The 11,624-nt window shown below is 42.4% G+C and overlaps 1 protein-coding gene across 1 annotated transcript; it reads left to right on the top strand.

The window, feature by feature from the left end:
* Positions 1-4,061: 4,061 nt before the first annotated feature.
* Positions 4,062-8,639, top strand: MAD2L1 (mitotic arrest deficient 2 like 1). Its single transcript, XM_006019733.3, has 5 exons — positions 4,062-4,242; positions 4,458-4,604; positions 5,492-5,612; positions 6,361-6,464; positions 7,726-8,639. Exons 1-5 carry the CDS (start codon positions 4,170-4,172, stop codon positions 7,896-7,898), a joined length of 618 nt encoding a protein of 205 aa, XP_006019795.1. The 5' UTR covers positions 4,062-4,169; the 3' UTR covers positions 7,899-8,639.
* The last annotated feature ends 2,985 nt before the right edge of the window (positions 8,640-11,624 follow it).

Genomic DNA, 11,624 nt, shown 5'->3' with positions numbered 1-11,624 from the left:
GAGTCAGCTATGGCTCCAAGATCTCTCTCAGCCACTGAGCTGCTGAGGAGGACATCCCCCAACCTGTAGGTGTGCTGGGGATTCCTCCTTCCTAGGTGGAATACCTTACATATATCTTTGTTGAATTGCATCCTGTTCCGTTCCATCCATTGATCTAACCTGTCCAGGTTGGCCTGTAACTGCTCCCTGCCCTCTGGTGTATTAACTTTGCCCCATAATTTGATATCATCTGCGAACTTGGAGATGGTGCTCAACACACCCTCGTCCAAATCGCTGATGAAGATATTAAATAATACCAGCCCAAGGACCAAACCCTGTGGTACCCCACTGCCCATCTCCTTCCAGGTTGAAAATGACCCGTCAACCACCACTCTCTGGGTGAGGTCCCTAAGCCAGTTAGCCACCCACTTGACTGTGTAGGTGTCCACTCCACAGCCCGTTAGCTTCCCTATGAGAATAGGATGCGAAACTGTGTCAAAGGCCTTCCTAAAATCCAGGTAGATGACATCAGCCTCCGCTCCTGTGTCAAGGCAGTGTGTGACCTGGTCATAAAAGGTGCACTGGTGGGGAGGCACATGGCATAACAGGGGAGCACGTGACACAGAATGTTCTAATGAAGCCATGAAAACAAGGGAGAGAAGAGTAGAGAGGTCAAGTATGATGGAAATTATTTTAATTTTTTTTTTAATGAGGGGAATAGTGATGTCATCTGCTCTGAGCAGAGGATAGCAGCTTACTCAAAGAAGGCAGCAGAAACTTCTGTTTATAACAAGCACCCAAACTTACACCCCATTACAAGGGTGCCTAGCATCAGAAAAAAAATCATTTCACCAAAAGAAATGGAAGCTGAAAATTTGATTCTGATGTACAAACATAAGGCATGCTGCCATCAACAAAGGACTAAATTAATTGCACTTGAAATAACTTAACATTTTAAAAAAGAAGGGTAATTTGACAGCAAAAAGTAATGTAAATTAAAAAGTATTAAGAAAAGAAATAAAAAAATTAGGAAAACTTTGCAAAACGAAGGGAAAAATTACATGTTTTTATTTATCCTCAAATTTAAATTAGAAGCTGACATGTCAAATAAAAGGTACATTTATATAGCTAAAATATACTGCAATGCAAGGTAAATTGATGGTTTGGGGAAAGAAGCACATCCACACACGGAAATAGTGTTAATGGCTAAGGGACCAGGCATAGAGGAACTCTATGAAAAATGCTATGGCAGTGATTCTCAACTGGGATTCTGTAAGATTCTCTTCCTAAGGGTGCCATGGGATGCTGAATGATATTAACGCTGTTCCATGTGCAAATACACAATTCACAAACTAAACCCAGAGATTTCAAATAGAAATCTCTTCAAATATAAAATCTTTCCGACCTGTTGTGGTTTTTCTGAGTTCTTTGCTCTATTATTTTTCTACAGTGAAAAACTAAATTAAGGCTTAGAGGTGACATTTTCTGAGGGGTGCCTTGAATCTAAAAAGGTTGCGAATCTCTTCCATGTGTTAGACACTGAATGCCACTTGGTGAAGTTTGGATACCTCTGGTGATTATGTGCCTCTAGGACCTCCCATACTAATCGTTTTGAGATGAATTGCTAAGGTTATATGACATGATATCTTATCTCAAAATGTCTCTAATTTTGTTCTAACTGAGGGGTTAGACTTCTTGTGGTCAAATATATCCAAGGTAACTTACTGCATCAGGACATCACACAGCAGATGTGCATTTGTAAGAGTGGTGATTTAAAGAAACCCAACTATGTGAAATTCTGCTTCACACAGTTAATCATAAAGTACTTGGCTGCTCAATATATTCCTTTCCTAGAGAACTTTGTATGGTGTATCCTCAAGCTCTTGACTGGTAATCAAAACTCAAAAGTTGACTGTAGCTATTGCTGTTTTACATTCTAGAAAGAAATATGCATATATTGAGTTCTTAAATGAAAATACTGTATATCTGATGCATCACACAATAGAAAATAGCATTTGAAATATTTGATTTTGCACAGATGCAGACATGTACTTGACATATGTTTATTGGTAAACTTCTGCTGATCATATGACTAATTGATCCTATATTTTTTGGTGGGTAGCAGTTTTGATAGACATACCAGTTTCCAAATATCAAAATATGGACATAATTATTTTGTAGAAATATTAATTGTAATAAATGTAACACAGAATGGATAATTGTAACAGTATGCAGTCATACAAAAGTATGAAAGACCAAGGAGCCTCATGAAAGGCATAAAGAAACTCAAAAAGATGGGTGCCCAACACCCATATATTAAGAAGGAAGGTATTTATCGCCAAGCAAAATTATCCTTTTAAGGAGAAGGAGTTTCCTATAGCACCTGAAATTAAGAAGGGGACTTAGTCAAGAAAAGTGAACAATCCCTTCAGAATGATTGTAGGTTGAAAGTGGCATGTATTTCATTCTACTGTATTTAGGAAAGCAAGACTTTCTTCTACTGAATGCCTGAACTTTAGGTTTTTATACCCTTTACTAACACAAGTAGTATGAAAGGCTTTCATACCTTCCTGTAGTACCAAAGACCTAATTAGAAAGAACACATGCCTCTACCCCCATTTATAAAAATCATAATGCACATGCCTTTAATGTCTTATTAGCAGGTTCTATTTGCAAAAGTGGTGTCAATAACGGAAATGGGATTTTTTGCCAGAATAAAAACTAAATGAAAAAATGCTCTGCAGCTTCAGATTTGTAGATATTATCTTTTGATTTGAGGAAGAGTACTCCAGTGAGCCTAGTTAAGCAGACTCAACTGTAAATTCATAAGCCATAACTGCATTCCAAAGTAAAAAGTAAGTTTTAAAAATTCCCTTGTTTTAAAGATGATTTTATTAAGGGTGATCTAGTTCAATTATTTGAAGGCCAAGTAAAAAATAGAAACAAACACAAAGTAAGTGTATTCTAACCACTTCAGAAAACTCCCTTGAAGAATACTTATTCCCTCCCCAACCCCTGCGCAGACATACATTCAAAGGAATTTTAGTACATTGACTTTGAGTCATTGAGCTTACCTTTCATACTTATAAATTATATTAGAGGATATTTTTTTCAGTTTACTCAATGGCTCTTTATTTGCTATTGTGTAGGATAGAAACTATGGCTTGCCTCATTCAAGGCTTGAACAAATCTGTTCCTCCATAGCCGTATTTTCTTGTTGAGCTTTTTGTGGCATCCTACCTACCCTTTGGTGGTCTCTTAAATGGAAGGCAGGGTAGACATGCACCTTATAAACTAATTAAATCAGAGATGCATAAGCTTTTATGAGACAGAGTACACTTCATCATATACTGTGAAAGGAGACCACAGAGCAGTCTATCAAACAGAAGTGATATACACCTTCTCTATGGTCTGGCCACATTATGTTCTTCTATTCTCCAATTTGAAGTTTCTCCTCAAAAGCCTTGTGCTTTGCTACTCACAAGGAATCCTGTTCTGTTGGTGTCCTGTCCTGTTTGCCAGGATCAATGGAGCCACAGGCAGTCACTTAACAAGTTACTATAGGCAGAAGACTGGGGTCACAACCGAGTATGCCTTGCAGTCCAAGGCCTCAGGCCAAGGGTTAAGGCAGTAAAGTGGCCAGGGCAGATGGGAGATCAGAGCCAAAAGGTCCAAACACAGCAGGGGCAGAAACAATGGCACGGCTGGGATCAGGCAGAAGCAAACAGGAGCAAGGAAAGTCAGGCAAGAACAAGGTAAATGTCCAAGAAACGCATACACAGAGCACTGTTATTGCTAAACACGCACATACTTCATACAATGTGCATGCACACTTTCCCCCGTTATTACTAGGGACAAGTCTTAACTCTACGCTTCCAAGCACTCTTGCTCTGGCCACTCCACGGCAGCACTAGAGGACAACACTCCCTCAAATACCACCCCCGCGCTGCGTGCCGATCTCTGAAGCGAGACCCCCGCAAGCCAATGGAACGGCACCCAGCCGGTTCGCCCCGCCCACAAGGGGAAGAGAAACCTGTCGCGCATGCGCAGTGAGGCGAAAACCCTGCGCATGCGCTGGGGAGAAAGGCATAAGCGTGAGCGGCGGCGACTTGCCGGGCGTGTGCGCATGCGCGAGTGCAGCGTCTCGGGGGCGGGGCCCAGTTTGAAGCGGGTGGCGGGGACGTGCGCCCATGGCCAAGCAGCAGAGCCGGGAGCAGGGCATCACCCTGCGGGGCAGCGCCGACATCGTCGCCGAGTTCTTCTGTGAGGAGCCTCCGGGGCCGGGAGGGAGGAGCGGGCGTCAGTGCCCGCGGGGGAGGGGTGGGGGAAGCATCGGGACGCTCCGGTGCCCCCCCGGCGGCATGTTGGATCTCGCGGGGGGAGGGGCAGAGCCAGGTCGCGCCTGCGCAGTAGTGGGAGAGGGGCTCGGTCACCTGCTCACCTGTCCCCTCATGTCTCCTCCGGCGCATGCGCGGCAGCTTACGGCATCAACAGCATCCTGTACCAGCGCGGCATCTACCCGCCCGAGACCTTCACCCGCGCGCAGCAGTATGGCCTCACGCTGCTCGTCACCTCCGACCCCGAGCTGCAGCGCTACCTGGGCAGCGTCGTGGACCAGCTCAAAGGTGCGGGGGGGGGCAGGGAACAGGGGGTAGACTCCGGGCGGGGCCGGCCCGAGCTCTGCTGCCATCTCGCCCACTGGGCCCTTGTTCCTGGCTTGCTTTGCAACCTCAGCTCAATGCACTAAACAGTTGCGAGTCTGGTTTGCTTCCAAAGCTTGGGCGCTGTGAAGATGAGCTTTGAGAAGGTGCCCAGGGTGAAGGAGCTGACGTTTCTCGCCCGCATTGCACCAGCGAGGCGGGTGAAATAGAAATGCCCCCCATAGCAGGAGTGGGATTTGTGTCCATTCAGGGTTTTTGGAGCAGGTCACACAAGGAGCCATGGCTAAAAACAAGAGGTCGGGTTTCTCGTTGGTTAGACCAGGATTTGACAGGCTGAAAACGGATAATGGGTTTAATTCGGGGCTGGTTAGCCTGACTTGAACCAGGCGTTGAACACACTTTTGTAAGGTTTGCTGGGAGCCACAAAGCTCAAATCTCCCCATCCGCAATCCCAGGGCAGCTCCAATGACTTGCCAATTAAGCTGCCTGGGTAAGGGCTGTCCTGTGCCTGTTTTGAAGCAGGACCAAGGTCTGTTTTTACCCAGTTGGTCTTCTCGTTCCAGGTTTTGACTCGTGTCAGTTAGGACCAGCCTAAATCTGGGTTTAAAAATCCCATTCATCCTGCCCTTTAAGTTTGACCTTCTCCCTCACTGACACTTACCTTTCTTACTCTGACTGTTTGATTAACTGCTGAGTTAACTTTAAATTGAGGGTCCTCAGTATCACTATTTTGCTTTGTAAACTGCCCAAGTATTAATGCAGGGCTGACAAAGGCTCCTCTACTTAAGCGCTGCCTTTTGCTGGTTTAGAGGGTCTCCTTTTTTTCTGATATGTTTTTCTCCTCTTTCCAGACTGGCTGTACAAGTGTTCAGTACAGCGCCTGGTGGTGGTCATCTCTAGTATTGAAAGCAATGAGGTCCTTGAGCGGTGGCAGTTTGACATAGAGTGTGACAAAACTGCAAAAGATGAGAGGTAAATGTAATGAACTGCACCATTGCAAAGCTGTTAGTTCTTACAAGCCCTTCCTGCTGGCCCCTCTGACAGACGGTTAATGCAGGTGTGAGCTCCTTGGTTCATATATTGAAGTGCCAGAGTGAATGCATTTTCTTTGCACTTTTGTTTCAAGATGATCCATGTCAATTTCTTAAAGCATCTGGGTGGTGGGGAGACATGTCTCTGAGGGTAATTATACTTCACTAGTAAATGTTCTGTATGTTTTAAACCAAATGAAACAATTTGACCTTGGATGCATGTGTAATTCATACCTGCAGTGTAAGCCACTAACAATGGAATTTTTTGTTGATTTTTGTTTTTTTTGTGGTGGGAACCTTTTCAGTATTATAAAATTATTAATTTATTTAACTGCTCCTCTGCTTACATCATGCTTCTTCTATTTGGTATTAGTTGCTTTGCTAGGAACATTATCATATTAACTCAAAATTGCAGGGAAATTCAGAGCAGGGCTTAAAACTACAAACACTGTGTAACACCACACAGAGCAGTATTGAACTAAAATTTAAAAAAAACTTTGACTGAATTTTCAAATCCTTATTATCCAGACTGTTTTGTTACGCTGTTTATCCCATTGAGACTTCCAGTTCTTGAAACAGAAACTGTTTCACAACTTATGCTAAAGATAAAGCTGTATTTGGAGAAACTTTCCATTATAACAAAAGCCTCCTTTCTTCTCTGTTAAAAGAACTTCTTGTTTCTGTTGTAGCGCACCAAGGGAGAAGTCTCAGAAAGCTATTCAGGATGAAATTCGATCTGTTATCAGACAGATAACTGCCACTGTAACTTTTCTGCCTTTATTGGAAACCTCTTGTGAGTAGTCTGAATTTTTGTATTTACTCAGGCCTGAGTGAACAACTTCATCCCTGACATGAGATTGCCAGCTTCCAATCTGAATAATATACTATGTATAGATTTAAATACTAAGCACTCCTGCTTTTTGAAGCCAAGGATATTAAAAAAATCACACTTGAGTAGAGTTCTTTCTTCTTCAACTGTGTACAGGATGGATACATGTTTAAACATTTTAAACTTCCAGTATTTTATGTGTGCAGTTACTTTTGGGGGGGATCTTAGAATCATTTTAGTAGAAGACAGACTTATTAAGTTAGATATTTGTAAAACTGTTTCTAGTAAAATGAGTTTTCAAAGAAGGTGGGATGTAATTCTGAATTACTTTAAAAACATTTTAAGCACAGTTGCTTATTGCTGTGCCTGGCAACCAATGGTCTTTTGCCAGATCCATCCCCATCAGGTTCATGGGGTAGAAGTGGGGTAGGAATTGACAGCATTCTTTAAAAAGGTGTATTCAGGGGCACATAGCGAGCAAAGTACCAGAATTCCCTTAGAGAGTCTGCACCATCCTACTGCAAGCTTCCACTTACCTTGCTGCCAGATCCACAGTTATCTGGGGATTGGGAGTGTGTAGTGACAAGGGAGGGCACAATAAGAGGGCATGAGACTTCCCAAACCTGGTGGGCAGCACTGGGCCAGAGTGATATTCAGGGACATTCAGTGTCAGGAATGGCAGGGTTGCAAGTAGCAGTCTGCCTTAGGGCTGAGCCGTGTTACTTCAGCCTACCCTTTGCAAAAGGGTAATTGAAAAATAACTTGTCTCACCATAGCAAAAATGTTAAGCAAATTGCCCCTACATATTTTAACATTGATATGACTTGGATACAGAGTTATTTTTTTGAAATGAATACTTCAAACCTGCTACTGTGTGCACTATAGTAACTTGCACAAGGAATCCATTTTTCTCGACTGCTAAGTGTCTTCTTCCTACCTTTCAAAAAATTTAAGGCTTAACGCCTTTTTGAAGACTTCTGATATCAGGCTGTTGGTCCTCAGGATAAACAAAAGATCAAAATGGTTATGGATATGAGGGGAAGTTGAGATTAAACAGTTCATGTTGTTTTATTTTTAGCTTGGTGGAGTGTGACATGGGAAGTAGGGTTTAGGGGAAGTTTCTGGAAAGCAGCCCTCTCACCAGTTAAAATAGATCTAGATCTTGTGCAAATTAACAGCCTGTTTGAAATATACATAACCATTCACTGCTTACCTTTACCTACAGGTGCCTTTGATTTACTGATTTACACAGATAAAGATTTGGTAGTACCAGAAAAATGGGAAGAATCAGGACCACAATTTATTGCCAACTCAGAAGAGGTGCGTCTTCGTTCCTTCACTACCACTATCCACAAAGTAAACAGCATGGTGGCCTACAAAAAGGATTCCTTTCCTTAACTAGGGAAATGTTGTTGATGTCTATAAAAGGTCTTTAAAAGCTGCCCATATGAACAGTACTGCATCCTTAATAGGGTTACTATATTTTGTATCTCAGTTTGGAATTAGAATAATAGCACAAAGCAGTCATTTATTCACGTTAATACTGTGCTGGTGTCATACTTGTCAAACCTTGGAACAGGGGATAGAGGATTTAATAATGTAGTAATTATTAGTAATATGATATTCTTATTTAATTTTGGCGCACAGTTCAGTGTGTTAGACTGCCCAGAGTGGTATCAGTTTAGCCCCTCTAAACTGTATATTATGATTCACTTCATGTAAAAAAAAAAAAAAAGTGAGTGGCATCTATCTGAAAGCAATCTTCAGTAGCATGTTGTAATATATGAAACATGCACTTCTAATAGATTTCTGAAAATCCATTCTTACTTGCCCATGGGGGGTGGAAAGTGTTTCTGGCAAATGATTGCAAATACTGATACTATCAGACATGGTCTGGGATAAATACCTTGTAAACATCTTTTGTAAAGTTCTTGCTGTTCCTGTCTTTCTGTCCTTGGTAAAACTGTCCAGTTGATCCTCTCAGCACAGAAAGCTCTGAGAGAGTAATCATCATTCTCTAACCTATGCAATGATTTGGCCTAATAATTGCTCTTTAATTCCTCAGTGTCTGTCAAATGTCTTTTATATGTTTGTATTCATGTTTTATAAAATAAAGCTTTGAGTTTTTTGTAATGTAAACATTTGTACCTAGTTTTTGTGCAATGTGTGGGAAGTGCTTGTCTTTCCTGACACTTCAGTTACCTAAATCTAAATGCAGATCAAGCTTTGTCATCAACAAGGGTTAGTAAGTACTAAATGGCTTCTATCTTATGGAGATGTAACAAGAATAGGTGTGGAGGACAGGCTGGGGAGGGGGAGTTAATTGAAGATTGATATAACAAGATCTTCAATCCTGCAGTGATCCTGCTTTCAGGATCAATTCACCAGATTATGCAGAAAACGGTTTGAGTTTACCCACTCTAGGGGTGTGGTTAACCACTTGCTTTTACATAGGTTCTCAGCAGGCTGTGGGCCAGCCTTTAAAGGTTGTAAAACATGGTAACTAGAGTATGTGGAAGCAAAACTAGTAAAGTCTTCAGATCCCTAACCTAAATTGTCTGTGCAACTTTGTTATTTACGTGTTGTCTCCTTGAACATTTGCACATCTAAAAGCATCATAAATATGCTTTTTATATATATATCTATATATATATATCTCTCTATCACCTGCCCAAAATTCCACTATTCCAGGAATGGCCATATGTGGCTCCCAAGCTCCTGGTCTAGGTGCTGCTACTGCCAGCCTCCGCTGCCTGCTCCCACCCCTGGGGTTGGGACAGCAAGGCCTCTGGGACTGAGGAAGCCCTTTTTTGAGGGGGTGGAGATCTGGAGATCTTGCACTACTAATATGGTGCATGGGGGGGGCACCATGGCATGGCAGGGGGACCCACAGGGTGGGAGGTGCTGGCAAAATGCTATGAGGGACACCAGTGGCAAGGGAGAACCCATGGAAGGGTGTGGCCCCTGGCCACTCAAAATTGTATAGTGCAGGCCTGTCCAATTAAGTTAACTAATGGTGCATGTGTAGCCTTTAGCAGTGTATCTTAACCCTCCAACATACTTCCCATACAGAGTACTAATAGTCAAGTCTGATAGTTCAAATAAAACTTCATTGGAATACTCAGTGTTCTTCTGATTGAGGACTCTTCTGCCCATTTCATGCTCAACCATTTGGCAATGAAGCTATTTATTGAAGCATTTGAACTTTTAAATGGCAAAGCTTTCTTCCAAACTTTTTACTGCTAAAACTTTCCAATAAAAACAATATGCAGTCCAGAAGATGAAATAAGAGTAATATAAATGACAGCAGGCAGCAATTTGCAATGGCAATCTTGCATAGCCATTCTTAATTGGGCTTGTTAGCTTGTAAAGTCCTTTTATTCTCAAGTGCCTTAAAATGTAAACTAGAGTTGCCAGCTCCCCATATAAAGTTTGACACTTCCCATTGTAAGATTTTCTGCTCAGTTGCTTATAATTGTGCCAAACCTTAACTGCTAAGGCTGAAATTTTCCAGGTCGTGCATCTGCCAACATTGTTCAGCAGTGTCCAAGAAAGAGGTGGTTTGCCATGTAAGAAAAAAAAAAATTGAGCAGTGTTTAAAAAAAAAAAAAAAAAAAGGCTGTGCTTCAGAGTGGTACTCAATTTGTAGCTGAGAAGTGGCCTTTTTGTGAACTGAAATGTTTCTCTGAAAATGTCCATATTTACTGAGCTATATGCCTATCAAAATTCAGTTAGCATATTTACAGATGTACTAGCCCAGCAGCTAAAATACCTGAAGACTATGTATACTGAGTGTGGGTCATCCTTCCAGAGCACACAAAGAGGCCTAAACTACACCTACATTTCCACAGGATAACTGAGCATTTTCCTGTCTGGGGTTAGAGTGGTTCAACAGGACTCTTGTAATTGTGGATCTTGGTTGTAGGCAATGAAATGGGAGGTAGGGAATCTCTTCCCCTTGTGCTCCCAGTTTGAGCCCAGGGATCATGGAAGATAAAGATTCCTCAGTCAAATACAGAAATGTAGGAATTATGAATTGTACTGTAATTATATAGTAGATTTGGGACATCAAACATATGGCCCGTGGGTCTGACCACCTGGTACAGGGCTGGAATCAGCACTGTGTGTACTGCAGTACTGTGTACTGCCAGATCAGTCCCGAGTGCTGGTTCTGGGGCTGGTCTGTATTGAGCTGTGCTGGAGCCAGTGCATAGGACCAGTCCAACAAGGAACTGTATGCATCCTACATTGGCTGTCTCACATAAGCAGTGCATGCAGCTGGACCAGCTCTGCGCACTGCCTGCAGCATGCCTGGCCACATTCTAGAGCTTGTGCTGTAAGCAGCACACAGGACTGGCACGAGCTACGTGTTGTGCCCCACTGGGGGGGGGCCAGGACCTAGCTCTGGCACTGTCCAATCCAGACCAGTCCTAAAATCAGTACTCAGGGCTGGACCAGTAGAATGCAACATGCAGTACACATCCCATGCCAGCCCTTTAGGCCACATGTAGTACCCACAGCAACAGTTCCAGTCCATGCACCATCTGGACTGCAAGCCCCAAAACAGGGCCAGCACATGCTGCAGAGAGGCTAGTGTGGAGAGTGTGCCCTGTGTGCTGGTGGAACCCAATCCAGCCTGTCAGGCCAAATGAATTTAACACCCCTCTTGTAGGTGATGGGATATTATATTGGGTATGAGCATGAGTATTCCAGAAATCTGCGTTTTAAGACAAGACAGACAGAAAAGATGTGAATGTTGTTAGGATGGAGTGTGATAAACCATAAATAAAGTAATGTAGAAGAAAAGGTGGGTCCAAGAATGGACATGAAACCCATGTGGTTTTGCATATTGGGATTGATAAAATAAGTGGTAGTTTCAAACTAGATATAATCAGTTGTTAGAACTCAAAAGGAGACGACGTAATGAGAAATCTAGGCTAAGATGGAGAAAAGAAGGATTCTTTACTAGTAGTAGGAGCTGATCTGCTGAAGCCAGCCAGCTTGAGAGATTCAGAATTTCCTCTGTTAGCCCAGTTGTAAGTATTCTGATAAAATGTTTCTAACTAACAGTGTAGGTACAGTCATTAGTAAGTGTTGTAATATTGCTATCTAATACACTGTATT

Source organism: Alligator sinensis, unplaced genomic scaffold (genome assembly GCF_000455745.1).
Source record: "Alligator sinensis unplaced genomic scaffold, ASM45574v1 scaffold544_1, whole genome shotgun sequence".
Classification (NCBI taxonomy): Eukaryota; Metazoa; Chordata; order Crocodylia; family Alligatoridae; genus Alligator; species Alligator sinensis.
Note: the sequence above shows the minus strand (reverse complement) of the source record. Positions and strands in the feature narration are given on the sequence as shown.

What these genes read in the sequence shown, in the direction of transcription:
- MAD2L1 (XM_006019733.3), top strand. Translation starts at nt 4,170, where the DNA reads ATGGCCAAGCAGCAGAGCCGGGAGCAGGGCATCACCCTGCGGGGCAGC. An exon ending in CATCGTCGCCGAGTTCTTCT is followed by an intron (nt 4,243 to 4,457) that starts GTGAGGAGCCTC and finishes CATGCGCGGCAG; the next exon opens with CTTACGGCATCAACAGCATC. An exon ending in GCCTTTATTGGAAACCTCTT is followed by an intron (nt 6,465 to 7,725) that starts GTGAGTAGTCTG and finishes CTTTACCTACAG; the next exon opens with GTGCCTTTGATTTACTGATT.